The sequence below is a fragment of the Phaethon aethereus genome, assembly GCF_964289735.1.
Source record: "Phaethon aethereus genome assembly, chromosome: 1".
Classification (NCBI taxonomy): Eukaryota; Metazoa; Chordata; class Aves; order Phaethontiformes; family Phaethontidae; genus Phaethon; species Phaethon aethereus.
Window position 1 is genome coordinate 82,214,513 of NC_138575.1, and position 19,915 is coordinate 82,234,427.

General features: G+C 35.5%; 1 protein-coding gene across 1 annotated transcript in view; it reads left to right on the forward strand.

The window, feature by feature from the left end:
- Positions 1-3,475: 3,475 nt before the first annotated feature.
- Positions 3,476-19,915, forward strand: part of CCDC91 (coiled-coil domain containing 91) — a gene marked incomplete at its 5' end in the record, with an annotated part of 133,582 nt that continues 117,142 nt past the window's right edge. Inside the window, 5 exons of the mRNA XM_082011971.1 lie at positions 3,476-3,505; positions 3,612-3,690; positions 13,821-13,978; positions 17,226-17,414; positions 19,384-19,488. Of these exons, the coding sequence (XP_081868097.1) occupies positions 3,476-3,505; positions 3,612-3,690; positions 13,821-13,978; positions 17,226-17,414; positions 19,384-19,488 (561 nt within the window). The remainder of the gene's footprint in view (positions 3,506-3,611; positions 3,691-13,820; positions 13,979-17,225; positions 17,415-19,383; positions 19,489-19,915) is intronic.

Below are 19,915 nucleotides of genomic sequence, written 5' to 3' on the forward strand. Positions count from 1 at the left end.
ATTTAATCCATGCTTTCTATCCTAATTTGCTTCCTGCTTACTTGTGATACATCCTACATTTGCCAGTTTCATTCTGATTTTTTTTTTTTCCTACAGCAAACAAAGCATGTAAACAAATCAGGATTTTTTTCATGGACTAAAAACTTAGCTTTGTCTTTGAAAACAGAGGTGTGTGTACATGTATGAATATATATTATACATAGACAAATAGCAAACAGTCCTTCCTAGCTGGTTGAGAATCACTTAGCCTAGAATTCCTGTGGGATCTCCAAAGAACTGGAAATTGGAGGATTAGCAGTTAGGTGTGAAAACACTGTTGATACTACTGAGACTTGCTTGGAGTCTGTTTCTTTTTTTTATTCCATTTAAATGGTATGTGGAGTAATTGATAGATTAATCATGCTGTTACAGCTATGAAATGTCTGTGTTAAAATTTGTGCAGTAAGGTCATCTTAAGTCAAAATAGTCTTGTGATCATTACCAGACTTACGAAAACTTTGTATGAAATGTAATAACAAAGATGATGGATTCAATAATGGGTTGTTCTCCATTTTTTTTCTTCTGCCCTACATCCTTTTTCTCTGTCAAAAGAGGAAATGACCTCAAGTTTCTCCAGGGAAGGTTTAGACTAGATATTAGGAAAAATTTCTTTACTGAGAGAGTGGTCAAACATTGGAACAGGCAGCCCAGGGAAGTGCTGGAATCACCATCACTGGAAGTATTCAAAAAATGTGTGGACGTGGCACTCTGGGACATGGTTTAGTGGGCATGGTGGTGTTGCATTTATGCAATCCATTTAAGACTTGATGATCTTACAGATCTTTTCCAACCTTAATGATTCTGTGATTCTTGTAGGGGAAATCCTCACTAGTATTTAATACACGTTTTGCCTTCAGAGGCTTCTGTCCTTCACTGCCTTATGTCAGTGCTGTGTTTGATGATAAATGAAAGTAGTTATCCATTCTTAGAACATTATTTTTCACATTTGCTAGATATTTTTGTTTGCCTTTTTTAACTTAAAAAAGAAAAGCCTCTCCATTCTAGCATGCCTTTCCAAAATTGCTTTAATTCCTGTTGCACTCCTCTGAACTTGTTCCAGTTTGTCTTTTTAAAACACAGTGCTGGATATGGAATGTACTTTCTCTGGTTGAGACATAACCAGTTCTGAGACCATGGGAATAATATCTCTTTCTTTGGGGAGAAACTCTGATGTGGTCTTTTGGAGTAATTACTATGGTCCTTTGAAGTAACTTTGAGTAGAGCCTGTAGGACCTGTTGTTGTGATACATAGATTATAGGTAAAAAACCTATTTGCCTTTCTAAAGCCTCTCTTTCTCCAACTGACTGCTCTGATTGCAATTTGAATGCATTTTGCAGTACCTATGTAAATTACCAGTCTGTTTTGGATGGCATTTAATAGCTGTCAATGTATTCATGCTACCTTTTTCAGTTGTTTGTGCATCGCTGTCTGCTTCAGCAGTGGTGCTCTGTTCTTCCATTGCTATCACTTGTGCGTGCATGTGTTATTTTTTTGAGTTATATTTTAAAGCTCTGAATGTTAATGGAATGCATGAACGTTTGACTGGTTAAGGTTAACATTGATGGGAAAAATACCCTGCTACTTTCTCTCATAAAAATAAAACAGCACAAAACCCAACCAACACAAAACCAACAAAACCCTTTGCAGTCCCTAAAAATATACCTAGTTCTTATACCACACGTGAATATTGGACAATACTCTTATTTAATTTAACCAAATTTATCTACTTACACTGTGATAGCGGTGTTTTAAACTAAGTTGATCAATAAGAAATTAATTTGTTGAACTTTGGAAGATGTTTATTTGAATTGAAGTCTTTCTTGGTTTTGATTTTCAGCAGTGGATATGGACACTGGATGTGTCTCCTTCTGACATTCTAATACTTCAATTAGGAAATTTACTCCAAACCCTTTGAATTCTTTTGTTTCTGAGCATGTGCTTTCACAGTAATAAAAGTTTCTCCAGCCTATAGTGTATTTTAACTGAAGTCAATTTACAGAATTTCAAAATGTTTGTACAGTTAAGACCCTAAAGGTTTTTTGGATCATCCTTCATTCATGTTTCAGAATTATTTTTTTTTAATACAAATAATACCCGTCTTCGAACAGCTATGTATATCTTAAGTTACTTTCATTAGTTGAGTAACTTATCCTGCATTTTTGTAAAAGGAACTGCAATTTAACTATAAATATATCAAAATGCCACAGAATTCAGGGCTACAACTCAAAAATGCTGATCAGTTTGTAAAATCTAAATCAACCCCTCCATGAAACCTAGGGAAGGACCTCTGTGGTAGCAGAAAAATTTCCAGAAATTCACCACAGTCTTTTTCTAAGTTGCAGTTTGTGCTTATGTTGCCAGACAGCTAAGAAGAGATGGGAAAAGCAGGAAATCTTTTTGGATTTAATCACAGTGCTGATTTGGAAAAGCAGCTTAACAATGGAAAATATTTTTATATTTTAAATCATAAACACAAAACTATGAAGTACATGGTAGATCGTGATTGCATTAAATTGGATTGTCGTCATTACTAATGAAGAAAGTTCTTTATTTTGGAATCTGATGGTCAGAAATCCTACTTTCTGGACTTTTTAAAATATACATCCAGTCTAGGTTATTTGCTGTTTTCAGTACCATTTGTTGAGGTACTGGGGACTTGACTGTTATACTTGAGAGCAACAGATATAGCTTTTAAAGTGCCATCTTTTTTTTTTTTTTTCCTTTCTTGGAAAGCTTTTTCTACATTCTTGCTTCCAAAAGATGTTTGACAATATTGGTGGGCAGTACTTACCTTTTCCCTTGAAGATATTAAAATTCCATCGTAAAATACCCAATTTTTTCATTTATCCTGATCAATAAAGAAAGTGTTTCCTAAGAGAGATTTTGCAGTTCTAGCCCTTGCATTCTCTGTGTGGAAAAAGTTCTTATTTAGGTCCCTTGATCTTCTGTAGAACTTATAAATTAAGAAGACTTCAGGTAACCTGTGGAGATGAGTACTTGGATGAAATTCTGAATAGTCATTTCTAAATAAGAAAGTGATGAGGTTATGAAGAGCACATAGATGAGCTAGGAGCAGTTGTATCCAAGTGAAGATCTCTACTCATCTGTCATGTAACTGAAGTACAAATATATGAGTCATTTTGTCTTTTGTCTCCTAGTTGATCATAAAATAAGCACATTTCTCTTATGAGACTGGCCAGTGAAATATACCCATTTTCCTGCAGTCTAGAGCATTTTCTTACTTCATACTGCTGGGCTTGTAGGTTTTTACCACAGTGACTTCTACCCAAGTCTGTCCTTCAAAACTAACACCATACTTTTTGGTGTTACAAAATTTTTATTGCCATTTAATGAGTACAGGTGATATAACAATTTAGTGGTTTTGTTTTTGTTTTTAAAACAAGATTTCTGCTATATTCTAGTACCAATTGAAAGATGGATGACGATGACTTTGGTGGATTTGAGGTATGTTATTTGGATGACTTAATTTTGAAATGTAACTATTTTCAACTATCTTTATAGGAATATATATCATTTTGTAATATATGTAACTTTTTTTTCATGTTTCTAGGCAGCAGAGAGTTATGAGTTTGGAACTGGTGAAAAGCAGACTACATCCCCTGCTATTGCTTGGGCAGCATTTCCTACAGGTATTGATAAAATCAGTATAAAAATTTGTAATAATGTATTGCTATCCTTCTGTATTCACTGTAAACATTAGTACCCAGAAAGTTGTATATACACAATAAAAGAATAGGCAGTAGTGAAAACGTAGGATAAGAATGTTCCTGAGTTATTATTTTGGGGAGCTGCACTTCTCCAAGTTAAACTTTCTTGAGGAATGAAAGAGAAATACAGTTTTTCCAGTTCAAAGGCTGATTAGCATCTCATAGGAAGAAGAAATGGAACTTCTTCACTCAAGGGATATTCTTACTTTTGAGTATCGAAGGTCTGTTGCAAATGATGGGAAAACATAAAAAAAGTAAACTTAAAAATAGGACTTGAACATGTTGCTTCCTCATCAAAGAAATTCCTTAGATTTCTTTGTGATAAAGTCTTTTAGTTGCTTTGGGGGAGGGCAGGGAATGATCTTTTTTACTTAAGTAGTTTTTAAAGTTACAAAGTAGATTACACATCCTTTATTTCAAGTAGAAGCTGAAACATTATGGAGCTACTTTTATTAATTTATACAAATGCTTCATGCCTGTCTGGAATTTAAGAAATTAATACAAGCTCATTGATAGTTGATGAATGTACAGTATCAGTAGAAATAAAAGATTAAGGAGATGTGGCTGATTGGCAGTTGATTTTGTTGTGGGAATTTAGTCTAAATTTCACTGCTTTCACAAAAAGAAACATCACTTTAGCAGCATTAGGGAAAAAAACCACCACATTCTATTCTTTGGTCAGAAACTAAAGATTTCTACCTTTTTATATTGTTATATTATTATGTGGAATAAATTATACAAACTAATTATAGTTTTAAAAATAAGACAGGGATTTGTCAATATGAGCTCTCCATAAATCATATTTTTAAAATGTTTTTATTTATTTTATTTTACTTACTTAGTTATTTCTGGCTTTCATCCATTACAGAATAATTTGTTTTATTTGTCATTGAAATAAAGGAAAACAAATAATAAGGAAACAATATTTTCCCAAATTACTTTATTATTCATCTTGTCAGTTTCACTGTTATTCAAAAACACTGCTTAAATTTAGTAACATATTTAAATGTGTTTTCACACATCCAATATAGCTGTGCACTGTATCTCTTGAAGTCTAATTTCAATCTAATATGGTGTGTAGAATTTAAATGATTTGTGAGTAACATGGAAGTATGATTTGTAAGTGACACAAGTCTTTGTAAGTCTTAGGGTAGGTTATACCAAGGTATTTTAAGTATTTAAAAATTAAAAGGAAAACCCTTGCATTCAGAATATTTTATTACTGTAAAATCTTTGAGAGCAATTTTGCCCTTGAAATTTGTCTTGGACTTCTTACTATCTTTTTTAAGTGTTGATTTTCCAATACACATGCTTACAGTATGATAAAATGTGTATTAATATGTGCAAATAGTATTTTTCTATGCAGTACTTAAAATCAGAAAAAGTTTATTAATTGTGGTTGCTGGTTCAGAAAGGGAGAAAAATAAGAATTTCTACAGTAGAAATATTATGCCATTCTTTCCCCTTCCACCAGGGCAATTACCAGTGAGCATGCACCTCTTTCTGTTAGGCTTCTCTAGCAGTGTCACCTAATAGGAAGACACAGTTTTTATTCTAAATGGTGAAAGTGAGAACGAAATTATTTACTTTTTTGTCTCTCATGGTTGCAAGTTTGAATTAGAACCCATCATACCAGATGCTGTATAAACATGAAAATAGGAAGCAGGCCTGATCTGAAGACCTTAGCTCTTAGAAAGTATACATTGTAAGTATGAAGGCGTGAGGAAGTAATTAAAGAAAAACAGCGTGTATTTGTGCAGTCCTGTTACCTAGTTACTTAGTTACTTAGTCTTTGCTACTACTGTTAGCAAAGTCCAAAGAACCACCTTGTATTGTGTCTATTCCTTCTGATTGTTTAACTGAGGAAGAAACAAGTAGTCCTTCTTACTTAGTGTCATTATGTATGTTATGGATTTCCTTTTTTCTTTCCAGCCTTACCATGAGCAAGTACTAAAAAGAATCAATACTGTATGTCCAGTGTCTGGACTTTGGAGAGATGTGAGGGAACTACTCAGACATCAGTGTTTTCTTAGCTTGGTTTCAGTAAATGTATTCGTAAAGCTGAAAAAGAGGAAAATCTATTAAAAAAAAAAAAAAGCAAGCAAAAAAACCTCCACATCAAACCACTTTGGGAATAAAAAGTTCTTGTTTGGAAAGATGAGGTCTCTCTAAGAACAATAATGGAGTACTAAGTCTTATGTTTAAGTCTCAGACTTAAATACACTTCAGAACTGAAAACAAAAAAATATTTTTAAGAACTCTCAAATAAATTATGGAATATTCTAGTGCCTTACAACTAGTCGTCTTGGTTCCCAGAAGAGAATCAAAGAGGCTGACTGTGTTAATTATAACTGGCCAGAAAACTCGTGATATTATCTTGGTTTGTCATTGTAAGACACTTTTCAGGGCATTTTGCTGTTTGGATTCATAAACTAACTTTTTTGAGGAAAAAAATCTAACAGTTATGCTGTTCTCAAATAATTTAATTTATTGAAAATTAATACTTAAACTGAGATATTTGTTAATGCAGTGGCCAAACCTAACTGTGAATGTGGTGTTACTGACTTCAGAGATATTAGTGGGGGTGACTTGATACACTTTTTTTATTTAAGAATGTAACTTTCAAGTACTTTAGACTCTAGAATGGTCCTTGCAACTGATAAGCAAGATATTTCAATGAAAGAAATAATTATTTGTAAGTCACTTTTGCTTTGTTTCTTCTTTAGATGCTTAGTAGTAGAAACACAATGTTATGCAACTTAATAAAAATAAGGTTTTAAGAGCAATGTCAGTTTGCAATTCAGTAAGTGTGTACTGGAATGCTGAAGTGCCTACGTTTATTTGTTTTAGTGTTTTTTTTCCCTGAAAGAGATGTACAAACTGTCAGTTTTCTTGCACTTCTGTAGGTATCAGGTTGTGTACCTTTATGCCTGTAAGGAGGATCTTGAAATTTAGCACTGTGCTTGCATGTCAACAGGTTCTGGTGTTATCTCTGCTTTTCTAAGGTTATGAATAATACGTCTGTTGCTTATAGTGAATAGTAGGAACAGGACCTGAGTCTCTACATGCTTGTCTAGAGCTTGAGTATCTTTTTTTGTGTCCATCAATTGTATTGACTAAGTCTTTGCAGGCTGTAATGCTCACACAGCCATGTACCTTTACATGTCTTAATGTGGAACCATACTGCATTCTGAAGTTTCACTGGTTTGGCTGCTTACGTGATAACATTTTTCTTTAATTTTCTTCTATCCTTTTGGCCACATACATTATATATGGCCTCCAGTCTGTATTGATCCAAGGTTATTTCACTCATTAATTTTTGACTGAAACATTATTTCTGTACTTCCTGGAGCAAAGGTGTGTCAAAGGAGCTCTATTAATTTAGAGTTTTTTTAAGTTCTTTTGGTAATCTTTTCTATGCTTTGTGTCATGTCAATATGCTTACCAATGTAAGAAGATCTGGAGGTAGCGTATATAATTTTGAAGCTCTTGATTTACCCTTTGGATTAATTTGGCCAAGTTTTATGTTTGGTCTGATAGTGAGGATTCTCAATGCCTGCTTGAATAACAGAATATTCTCCAAATTACTGCAGAGTTTTTTCTCCATGTTCTAATATTCTTTCATTAACAATGCAGATGGACTGTATGTATGCAAAGCCTATTTTTCATGTTTTAACTAAGAAATCAGTATTTCTGATGGTCGTCTTTGCAGTGTTGAATGAACAGATATTTTGAAGTCTATAAAAAATATGAGATGGAGTGATCTGTACTAGTGTGCAGACATGTAAGCAGACATCTGCATGGTTTGAAAGGTGCTGTTTTCAGCTGTTGTATTGAAATGGTTGTTTTCAGTTGTTTCTTTCCATAGTAAATTTTGCTTTTCTGCAGAATACTAACATCTTGACTTGGGAGGGGTGGTGGAGGGGTGGGAAATAGTAGTAGGAAACTAATATATCCCTAAGGAGGTTGGAGAGAACTGTTTTCATTCCTTACCATGGTTGGACAGTGTTCAAGAGTCTCTGTTGATAATAGTATACAGTCCCATTTAACACTGGAATGGCCTTGGTTTTGTCTTCTCACATTTACATTACCTGGGGTATACTGCTTTGAAAGTGAGTCATATAACTTTTCAGATTTGAATATCTAGAATTCACACATGGTTAAAAGATTGCCTTGTTGCATGTTTATTAGATTACATACTACCTCCTCTCTTCCTTACAGCTGACAAACTTCTTTTAAAAGATGGTCGTATTTACTGAATATTTTGGCAGTTTCCTGGAAAACAATTGAAAAAACCCACAAAAAATACAAAACTAATGGGAATGGGTTCTCGGTTTTCTTTTGTTGTATAGTCATTGAATATTGGAAGACTTGTTTCTGAGGTTCAACTAAGTGGTTGTAGTGTTCTAAACTTTTGGTAGCTGTATGTAAGTTTTGCTTAAATAAAAAGTTAGAAGATAAAATTACTATTTGCATATGACCTTAGATTTATGATGTTGGAATAGTATATGTAATTACTTATTTTCTAGAATAGTTTGGAGTCGGAAGAATAAAATGTGGGGAAGAGCTTTCTGCTGTGAACTATAAGAAATCATCTTGAAAGCACATTAGAGTGGTTTTTCTTCCTCTTTATGTTGATGTACCGCTGTAAACTGGTATGTGTAGAGAAGCAGACAAGTGTTTCCTGTTAATAGGAGGACTTTCGTGCTCATTGAAGTCAACAGAGAAATTGCTATCAACTCATTATGTAGACTTTTACCTGTTGATCCTAATTCTAATTCCCCAACCGATGTGGAAATGCACCTCATTCTGGTGAACTGGTGATATGCAAATACAGTGATTAAAAGTGTTGTTTTTGGAAAAGGAAAAATTGGGAAATTTGCTAAGGGAAACAAAAGGGAAAATTGCTAAGGAACCTACTAAAACTCCTACAGCTTTGCAGAAAGCTATGCATGCCATTTGAGACTTAAAACATTTATTATGGGCATACTGGGTGTCAGCTGATATCTATTAATATATCCCTCCACTCATCCTTTAAGCAATTTAATGCTTTCTAATAGTTATCCATTTACATTGAGCTAAAAGCAGTGTAAGTACAGGAAATACTTCGTCTATTTTGAATTAAATTTATTAGTTGTTGCTTTTTGTTTAGCAGGAAAATAAGATGATTTTTTTTAACAGATTCTGTTCTTTCATAAATTAAGTTGTTTTTGTCTGACCATGATAGGTTAATTTTATTTGGCATTTGTTAGTTACATATTTTAGAATGCATTACATATTCTGTTTTGTGCTAGTTTGCTACGTATTGGCAAAAATAAATTGGCTGATGTCTGTAAATACAGTAATTTTCAGTTTGTTTTTTCCTGAGCTGCTTATTCAGCATTATGCAGGCTGTAGATCCCTCTGTTCCTGTTCTAACTTTACTGTTGACAGAAAATCCTGCCTTGTACAATACAGCTTCCTGCCTCTTACAGTTGTGCCTGAGCAACCGTATGTGGGGCTGGGATTTAAGCAGACTGCTGAAATTTGGACACACAAAACCAGTCTTAAACTTTCTATCTGAGTGCTACTTTTAGCTGAAAATGTTAATTTATACACTTTACAGTGTATACAGTATAATTTAAAGGGTCATTGAATTCTATCATCAAAAACATATGTAGTTGAGGATGGAAATTTAGTTTTTCTTTATTTTTTAGCATCTGAAACCTACATGTAGGGGAACTGTGCTGCAAGTAGTTTGCAACGTTCTATGAAAGTATGTCAAGGAATTATTATATGGTCTTTTGCTCAGAGCCCTGCTGACATATCATCTCTTAATTGCTAGATATAAATAACATCCAATTAGTGTTATATTTCATATCTAATGTCTTCATTCTGAAGCTCAGTATGAAGTATACGACTCATGGAGTATTGATTTAACAGTTCGTGTTCATCCACTTGGTTTTGTTTTCAGAATTTCTGATGCCCCAGTGATTTTAATAATTGTTTGAGCTTCATTACTAGGATAAAGGTGATTTTTTTCTTGTATGACCAAGATAGCAGGCTGTTACTGATCTCTGCTTCTATTAACAAACTGCATGGTTTTGTCACTTCTTACATACAAACCTATGATAGAATGTTCTTAATATTGGCAAGTCAACAGTTCAGAAATTATCAGTTGTTTTTCTTTTTAAGTACAGTTCTGGCAATAACTTATATCTGCATTTTATTTAGGCCTTCTTGGGCATATGACTTTTGATATACCTGTAACTGAGTACATGCTGCTTTTCTTTATAGCGCTGCAGCTTTGATCAATGAACAATAACAGTTTTATTTGGAAATTCATCAGGACTAGCAGACTCCTGCCTTGCCTTCTAAAGAAGTTAGAGGAGATATATTGCATAAGGGCAGGGTACTATGGAAGAGTATTTTGTCATTATTATCAGGATGGCTGTGTATCATAGCAGGTGGTGCAGCAGTTGAAGAGGAGAGGATCTGTAAAGTGGTGATGAAAAGCCAATATCCATACTAGATGTGCTTCAGGAGTTTTATTTTAGTCTAGATCACAGTTAGCCTGGTCCTGTGGACTTGAACGTCTGTTAGCTGTTGCAGTCCAGTCAGGTAGTTTTATCAGAGGCAGGTTTTTGTTTCAGGAGTTCTGAAACTGTTCCATTCTGTTAACTAAGGCATGGTAAGTAGGAATGATTGAAGGGTCATCTTCATAAGCAAATTTTGATATGAACTAAAATGCTAATGCAATTTCACCAGTATATACACAAGAGGAATTAATTCAAAGGCTTGAATTACAGATGTAGCACATGGAATTCTAGGCATGTCTAACTTATGAATCTTTAACATTACTGAAAGTGAAAAGATTACTGTTTCAATGATACTTTGGAAAGTTGCCGCCTTTTCTTGTCTTCTGCAAGGTCATGTATTTAGTTGAATAATTTTAAACCACGGTGTTCAGTGGTGGTCACCAGTTGTTGGTCCTCATTTCCTGGGCTTTATTTTGACAAGTTAAGAGGTAGAGGTTTTGTTTCTGTTTTTTCTTCTCCCTCAAAACGCTAAGCGTTCATTACTATAACTGGAATCACTGAAAACTTGATTGGATCATAGAAGATTCCACATAAAACTGTATTCTCTGAAAAATTAAGTCTTATGTCTAGTATTGGATACCGCAAAATCTGTGAATACCTTAAGCTTTAATCGCTGTGAGTCTCCATTCCTCATCTGTATCCGGACTGAGTTTCTGGTTTTACTTTTGTGGTAAACTATTTATATGTGAACTATGTCTATACTGTGGTGATCATTATCAAAGGATGAATGCTAACACCACAAGGATCAGTGTCATGCTAGGTTTTTCCTTGTGAGTTGACAGTTTTAGTACAAGAAACAGCTTGTCTGCTCAGTCAGAATTTCCTGGTGTATTATTTTAGCTGGTTTTCTGTCTGTCGGAAATTGATTTCAAACTGAAATTCAGCGTATTAAGTGATAGCATAAAACAGAGGCTTTACTGGTTTTTTTAGAAGCAAAAAGGTCATCTCTCCTGTCACTCAATGTGTCATTTGAACTAACAGAGTGGGTCATGGTATAGGAAGCTGCCTTGGAAGGGGAGGATTTCACAGATACCTTATGGTATATAAAGGAAGCTTAAAAAGTCCCATTTCCTATTCTGGATAAAAGTTTACTGTTAAAGATGCAGTTGTGTCCCAGTCCATTGTTTTGTTGTGATTACCTAAATTAGTTCCTGTTCTGTCTGTTTGCTGAAGTACAGCCCTCTGGGATTTTCATCCAAGTTTCCATTTTCTGCTCAGCCGTTTTCTTGTGTGTGTGGTTTTTTTTTTGTTGTTTTTACGTGTCCAAATCTACTATTGTGGCAATTAACATCCTGATGTTTTTCTGTCTTGTGGTCTATTTTCTTTCTTCTTTTTGTTAGGTGAGGTTTGCATGTTCCTCTACATTAACCTGAATCCCAGAACTGGGAGGTAAAGAAGATGGGATACAGAGCTCCTGGATTCAAGGATTAGTGTGTCCTTTTGAATGCCTTTAGGCCAATGTATACACTTGTTTGTGCTGTGTATGCATACTTGTGCAGTGTTAGACATGATATTGAGAGGCTGAGCCTTGCTCCAGGCTAGTGGCATCAATTATATTTTACTCAATTTGTAACAATAATGTCAGCTGCTTTTTTCTAAAGCAATCGGCTATACTCCTTTGTGTACTGCAAAGGCATACCTGTATGCCTGACCATATCAGAGTTTGCAGGACTTGTTAAATTAAAAATGTATGCAAAGCTTTCTCTTCTCCTTTCTTTTTGTTTAGTTTGTCTGAACTGTGCCGGGTTGATAATGATGATCCACTGTTTAGGATTTTTATTACTTAATTGGAAATTGTTATGGAAGAGCTTTCAGTCCAGTATTAAATAAGCATAAGTTTTATTAGCTAGAGAGTTATTTACTTTGTTATCTTTTGATCTCTTAAAATGTAAAACTGCTTTTTTCTTGTGTCTTGGTAAGCTGTTTGTATATGTCTCCTAAGACAGTTCAGAATTTTTTACCCTTAAAATTTATAAAACTTAGGAAATTATAAGTATGGTTTTACAGTTAACTTAAACTGATTAAGGATCATGCTGAAGCTGAAAGGTTATGTGAATGGAAAAAGTTAAAACTGCTTTTGATGGCAGTTGTCTTGTGAAACCTCTGTGTAAGGTACAAGTCTAAATTTAGTGTGACTGTACAATTGTGAATGTCCTTAAGTTGATAGTACTCAAAATCCTTCTTTCTAAATTGGAGAGATATCATTTGATAGGTGGGCTGTTGAGTGAATGAGAATTGGTTGGACGGTCGCATCCAGAGGGTAGTGGTCAATGGCTCAATATCCAGATGGAGATCAGTGACAAGTGTGTCCCTCAGGCGTCCGAACTGGGACCAGTACTCTTTAATAACTTCATCAATGACACAGTGGGATCAAGTGCACCCTCAGCAAGTTTGCAGATGACACCTAGCTGGGCGGTGCGGTTGACATGCCTGAGGGACGGGATGCCATCCAGAGGGACCTGGACAAGCTGTAGGAATGGGCCTGTGTGAACCTCATGAGGTTCAACAAGACCAAATGCACCTGTCCTGCAAGGTCCTGCAGCCGGGTTGGGGCAACCCCAAGTATCAGTAGAGGCTGGCGGATGAAGGGATTGAGAGCAGCCCTGCTGAGAAGGACTTGGGGGTATTGGTACTGGTGGATGAAAAGCTGGACATGAGCCAGCAATGTGTGCTCACAGCCCAGAAGGCCAGCCCTATCCTGGGCTGCATCCAAAGCAGCTTGGCCAGCAGGTTGTGGGAGGTGATTCAGCTCCTCTTACTCTGCTCTGCAGAGACTCCACCTGCAGTATTGCGTCCAGCTCTGGAGCCCTCAGCACAGGAAAGACATGCTCCTGTTGGAGCAAGTCCAGAGGAGGGCCACCAAAATGATCAAAGGGATGGAACACCTCTCCTATAAGGACAGGCTGAGAGACCTGGCGCTGTTCAGCCTGGAGAAGAGGAGACTCTGGGGAGACCTTATTGCAGCCTTCCAGTACTTAAAGGGGGCTTCTGAGAAAGATGGGGACAGACTTTTTAGCAGGGCCTGTAGAGATAGGACAAGGGGTGATGGTTTTAAACTAAAAGAGGGCAGACTAGATGTAAGGAAGAAATTTTTCACAGTAAGAGTGGTACAACACTGGCACAGGTTGCCCATAGAGGTGGTAGATGTCCCATCCCTGGAAACATTCCAGGTCAGGTTGGACTGGGCTCTGAGCAACCTGATCTAGTTGAAGATGTCCCTGCTCACTGCAGCGGGGTTGGACTAGATGGCCTTTAAAGGTCCCTTCTCACCCAAACTATTCTATTATTCTGTGAAATTTGTATGGAATTATTCTCAGTACAATTATATTGTAAGAAGTACATAACCTTACATTAGTATGACTTTACTTGTTGCTAGTGTGACTGGTTTTGATAGGTATAGATTTCAGAAACAGAATTAATTTTTTAATGCTTCTTCATATTTTGTTTGTTTTCTGTTTTTATTTCTTGCATTAGTATCTGAAGTCCATATATCTTCTGATGTTCTTCTGGAGCACTGTGTGCCTTCTCCTGTCCTGGTTCTTTCTGATTCATTCAGTTTATCAGGTGATAATGTGGCAACAGCTGTTCAAACACTCAACAATGTTATAAACCCAGCTGTTCTTGAAGAACAGGTAAAACCACAATTTTTGTGTTTCAGTATGGGAACTTGATATATTAAATATCTTAGCAGTGTATCTTTTCTGTGCAAATTTATATTGAATTGCCTTTTAAGAGCAAAATGTCCTTGGATTTCTGTGATACAGACTTCGAAGTAAAAAAAATTTTAAATTTTGTTTAAATCCTGTAACTGGGAGACGCCATACTACTTCGGTATGGAGTGTGAGAGGTAAGTGTGTTAAATAATTATTAAAAGTTAAAGGCATACTGTAGTGCTAGGTATGAAAGTAGGAAACAATAGCAGGAAGGTTCTACAAAAATTTGTTACTGTTAAAGCTGTAAAGATTACAGCTGTACATGTGTCATACTTGTATGTTTTCTCACGTGGTTTTAGGATTACAGAATTAATGTTTAACCTTTACTTAATTACATTTCAATTAACTTTAGTTTTACTTTTTATTACATTTTACATTTTTTCCCTGCATTACTTTTGAAGTTGATCTTTTTAATTTTAATTTTTTTTTGTGATCTGACACAGTCCTAGTTGTGTGATCTTGATCTCTCCTTGTGGCTGCAATACTGCTGAGAACTGATCTTAGCTTCGTTTTGGGGGGTGAAAGTGCTTAGTTTTTAATGAAACAATTAAGAATTTCTGCCTGGAGATTAGCAAAAGAATGCTGGATTTCTGTGGATGAGAATTAAATAGATTAACCCTCCCAAGTGAATTTTTATTGCCATTGATAGCAGTGGCATCTATTTGAACAAGTTTATTGATTGTAAAGGTCCTTGTTTCAGGATGCATACCATTATATACTTGAGGTAGAAAGTGGTCTTGTCTTTCTCTGAACCAATCAATATTTTGGGCTAGTTTGTGACCCTCTCATTTTCAGCACTTACTTGGTTTCTTATTCTTCAGGTAGTCTCATCAAATCCTAGGGCTACTTATGGTGAAAGTTGAATTTCACGGTTAAATCAGATTTTTTATAATCTGACCATTAAAAGCATTTCTCTAGAGCTATTTAAACAATGTGTACAAAATACTTGTTTTGATTAAACTGACTCTTACTGCTTTTCCTTTTAGCAGCATCTGTATGTTCACATTTCCAGCAAGACTGTGGCCAATAGTAATGAGCTTAGTCTTAGTAATTAATTAGTTACTGTTTTGTATTTGTTCCCAGCCTAATATTCTGGGGAAAGTGTATAAAAAAAATGAAGAGATGTGCCTAGATGCAAATGATACCTAAGAAATTTTCTTAGAAATCCAAAAGTTGCGGTTTCTTTTTTTTCTTGAGAGGGAGGAATGTTTGTTTTCTTTTTTGACTGATGCAAGACAGGGTCATTTTCTGTGTTTAAAGCTCTTCATCTGCCTCTCTGACAATGTATTGATAAGTAAATTTATGTTACTGGCAGGATGCTTTTCTTCAGCCGCAACAGATCTAACACTCTTTGATTTTGGCTAACAGTGAAATGTGAATAACCTGTATTCTTTCTTGTTTGATCTCGGCCAGCAACTTTAGCTTGTATGTTCTCTGGAAAGAGCACTTTGGCTATTCCAGAAGACTAAGGCTTAGGTGCATTTTTTAAAACTAAGAAGTCATTTGGTTAGGTAATCTTACTAAAAATAAGAAATACACTTTGTTACTTCTGAATAATTATGTGTGCAAATTCTAGTTGTAGGTCATGTTTCAGTTTTTCTCATCTTATTCTGGTCAGCTACTGAAAGACCCATGGTTCCATAAACTCTCTTTTCAATGCAGGAAATAATGCAAACTAAAGAATACAACATTAGGAAGTGTTACTAAAGGGAGTTGAGAGGAGGTCCTTTAACATTATTTTGAAATGGAGATCAGACTTTGCACTTTTGGATAAAACTAAAGGAAAACGGTGGGCATAAAACTATAATAAAATATTCTTACACCTAATAGAGGAGGATGTTAGGAGAACTGTATTCTTCTATAATTGTATCTCCAGGGCCTCTTGAGGTTTCACGTTACAAAAAAATTCAATGTTTCAGGTTCCAACATCACAATTTTTGGCAATGCCAGACTCTAATCTTGAGTAGTACTCAGAAGTAGAATTAGCACAACTAGCTTCTCTTTCGCTTTTCACAGAAGGGGAATTCAGAGCACAAACTGCAGTTTTCTTTCTGGCTGTTCTATCTACTGGATCTTATGTATCCATGTACAGTCAAGATCTCTGCTATTTTGGTTTGTTTCTTTTTTTTGAATCTTTTGAGAGATATTAATTGAAAAGTCCAATCTATTATTTGAATGTCTGTTTGGAATAAAAGGTGTTAAGGAATGGATTAAATCAGATCAGTCAAAACTCTTTTAATAAACACATTGAAATGTTCCTTTCACCACTTCTCCCCAAATATCAAGTGCTCTTGGCTTTCAAACTGTTGCTGGAAGAAGTGGCAGCTGAAATTAATTTACCACTTTTTTCCTTTGAAGTTCCTTTGCTGTGATATAAATAAGTTTTTGTGCCCCCCCCTTTTTTTTTTTAGAAGAAAAAGAAGCTTTGGTTTTTGTTAATTATGCCACAAAATATTTTAAACCTCACCTAATTTATTTTTGTGCTTTTCTGAAAATGTAGGCTTATTATCAGTGTTTCATCTGTTTTGGGTTGTGTGTTCTAGAAGCTTCTTTCAGTTTTTGTACTTCTACAGTTCACTGAAATAGCATTAACTAAATGTTGTAGACATGTCCCAGTTACTCTTATTCTGTTGGTCTAGCCTCAACATGAGGTATTTATTTTAGCACAAAAAATTTGTATTCCCTTTCCATAGCTGCTATGTGCAGTCTGCCTTGGGTGAAAATATGGAGTGACTAATCCAAGGAGAGTTTATTTCCCTATAAGTCTGTTGCTTTGAAACAGATGATTCAGTTTCACTTCTGCCTCTTTTCACCTCTTTTGAGTATTTTGACCTCATCGGAAACTGAGGTATCTGTGCCATCTTCCTTCTTAAAGCCTTCTCCTAAAGTATTCTTGAAAAGCAGTTGAGGAGATTGGAAGAATTGATGTGGATCCACCTAGAATTGCTAGCTACTGTTCCATTGTTGGAGCTTTCTTTTTGGTCGGCACATGCTACATATGAGACTGTGCGTGGCCAGTTTCAGAGGAATGTGGTTTCAAAAAAGTAACCTTAGTATTTACAGTTCTTATGTTCTGTAATGTCATCTGGAAATGAAATTTGACTTGACTGGAATGTTAAATTCCTTTTACCATTTCCTTTACCATTTTGTTTCTCATATTAATTAGATTCAAGCAGATATTCCAGTTGCGTCTTTGAATGTAATTGAAGACAAGACTTTGGTCACATCAACCACTGCTTTGGTTGATGCTGAGACACAGAGGACAGATGAACCGAAGAGCTACCTTCAACAAGCTGTTGCAAACCTAGAAGTCAAGCTTTGCACTACTGGAGAAGAAAAATTAAAAATTAAAAAGGTATGAGTAGGTTTTTTTAATGAAAATTTCGCATTTTATAGGATTTAAATATAGTTTGAACTAGCAGAGATTTGCAGTGCATTTTTTGTACAAATTTGCCAAATTCCAGAGAAATTGGCCAAATTTAGCCAAAATACTTCTTTTTAATGTCTGATGTCTATTTTAGGCTGAATTTTTTTTCAAGTTTCAGGAGAAAATTTTTTTTTTTTCCCCTGAAGGGTAAAACCATAAAGTTTTCTTAGCATGGAGCCATGTGGTTAGAGCCATGTTAGGTATAGTGATTCCCACATATTTTAGGAGTGAGTGTGTGGTCACTGAAGTTGAAAGTGTCTTTGGCTATCTTTATGAACAAAACACATAAGACTTTTTTTTTTTTCCTGGGAGCACTAAATTTTTCATCTTCCTTTTGACCTGAATATGATAGAGCACCAAAAAGGGCTGTGCCTGTAGTTATGCATCTGAGTTAGCGAAAGGTCCCTGAGATATGGCAGAATAAGTTTAATTTCTGCTATTCTTAATACTATTCCTTGGTAGCTATCAAGGTGTGCTAGGGAAGGAGGAAATGGCTTTTTGGAAATGAAAATGAGGATGAGTAACTAGAGCCAAAGATGAGGAGGTCTAGAATGGATTGATTTTGCTAGGATTTAAGTGTATAGAGGAGGGCTGGAAGGGAGGCATGAATACAGACTATACGAGGAGACAGGTTGAGAGCTAGGCTCTGAATTGAAGTGTTGCACAATCAGTTTCTATCTCTACAGTTGAATCAAAGACTTTCAATCTTAAGAATTGTTTTTATTATTTTGTCCAAAAGCAGGACTGAACTAAGCAGACCTGCTCTTTCTGTCCTCCTTATGACCCTCTCAGTTGTGCCTTTGTTTGAATAGCTGTGCAGTGATCTGGCAGGTCATTTGTTTCTAAACTGGCTTCCTGCATGGCTGCAGAAATAGTTGTTCTTAGGCTGTTGGCACCCTTTCAGTTGCTCATGTATAGTAGGAGTGAGTTTGGTAGGAGCACCAGCTACATTAAGAAAAAATAAAAAAATTTAGCTCTTTGTACAGCAAATAATTTTCAAGTTTATTGTCAACAGTGTCATTCTCCTTTCTCTCTCATTTGTTCATGTTAGGCAGGCTTCTAGACTGGCTCTCTGAAAGTCACAAATTATTTAAAATTTTATTAATTTTGGAGATGTAGGTAGAGATCATTATGGCTGTATGTTATGGGATTTCTGCCTTTTTAGTGAAACCATTTGCTAAAAGTACATTTAATAAGCTGCTTTTCAAATGCAGAAAGACAGAACAAGCTATTAAAAGTATGGAAATAATTAGAATAGAACAGAGTAGTTCCAGTTGGAAGGGACCTACAACAATCATCTGGTCCAACTGCCTGAGCACTTCAGGGCTCACCAGAATTTAAAGCATATTATTAAGAGCATTTTCCAAATGCCTCTTAAACACTAACAGGATTGAGACATTGACCATCTCTCTAGGAAGCCTGTTCCAGTGTTTGACCACACTCTTGGTAAAGAAGTGGTTCCTAATGTCCAGTCTAAACCTCCCCTGATGCACCTTTGAACCATTCCTGTGCATCCTGGCACTGGATACCAGAAAGAAGAGATCAGTACGTCCCTCTCCACTTCCCCTCCTCAGGAAGCTGTAGAGTGCAATGAAGCCACCCCTCAGCATCCTTTTCTCCAAACTAGACAGGCCCAGTGACCTTAGTCACTTCTCACAGGCCATGGCTTTCAGGACATGCCTTTGATTTTTAAATACCTTATACTTACTGAAAATATTACCTCAATTTAAAGACTGCAACCAAGTTCTCATGCACAACCCTTTATCTCTATGTATATTATGATAGAAAATGTCATAGTCTTCAGAAATTAAATTAGGTGGAATGATTAACTGAATCTATATTTTCACAATTTGCAAATGTTTGTAACTTCATGTATTCTATTTTGTAAACTTTATAGGAATTAGAATATTTACTGGAAAAACATAGTGTTCTAGAAATGGATTTCTTGAAGGAAAAATATGAAAAAGTAGTTTCACATCAAGATCATTACAAGACACTCCAGGTAATTTCTTTCTTGTAGTATCTTACTTTTTCTCAGGAGGGTTTTGTGTAGAGTATATTTATGCCCAAGAAATACTTTGTTAAGTTTCTATAGGCCTGCTCCAAAGCCTTTTGAATTGAAAGAATTTCTAAGGTTTTCAGAGACTGACTTTTGACAGTGGGAATATAGGTTGTATAGCCCACTTGTGTAAGTACATTACTGTAACTCGGATCACTCCATTCTTACTATGATCTATTTCATAGAACAAATGAAAAGAAATACACTTTGCACAGTAGATGTGTGTTTAACGGCATGACTTAGTGTGTTCTAGAGTGGCTGTGGCCAATTGTTTGTAAAATACTAGCTGACTTGAATATGGAATTGTTTGTGTTGCATAATAAAGATCTGTATAGTTAGATGCTAGACAATGGAATTAAAATCGCTTCCA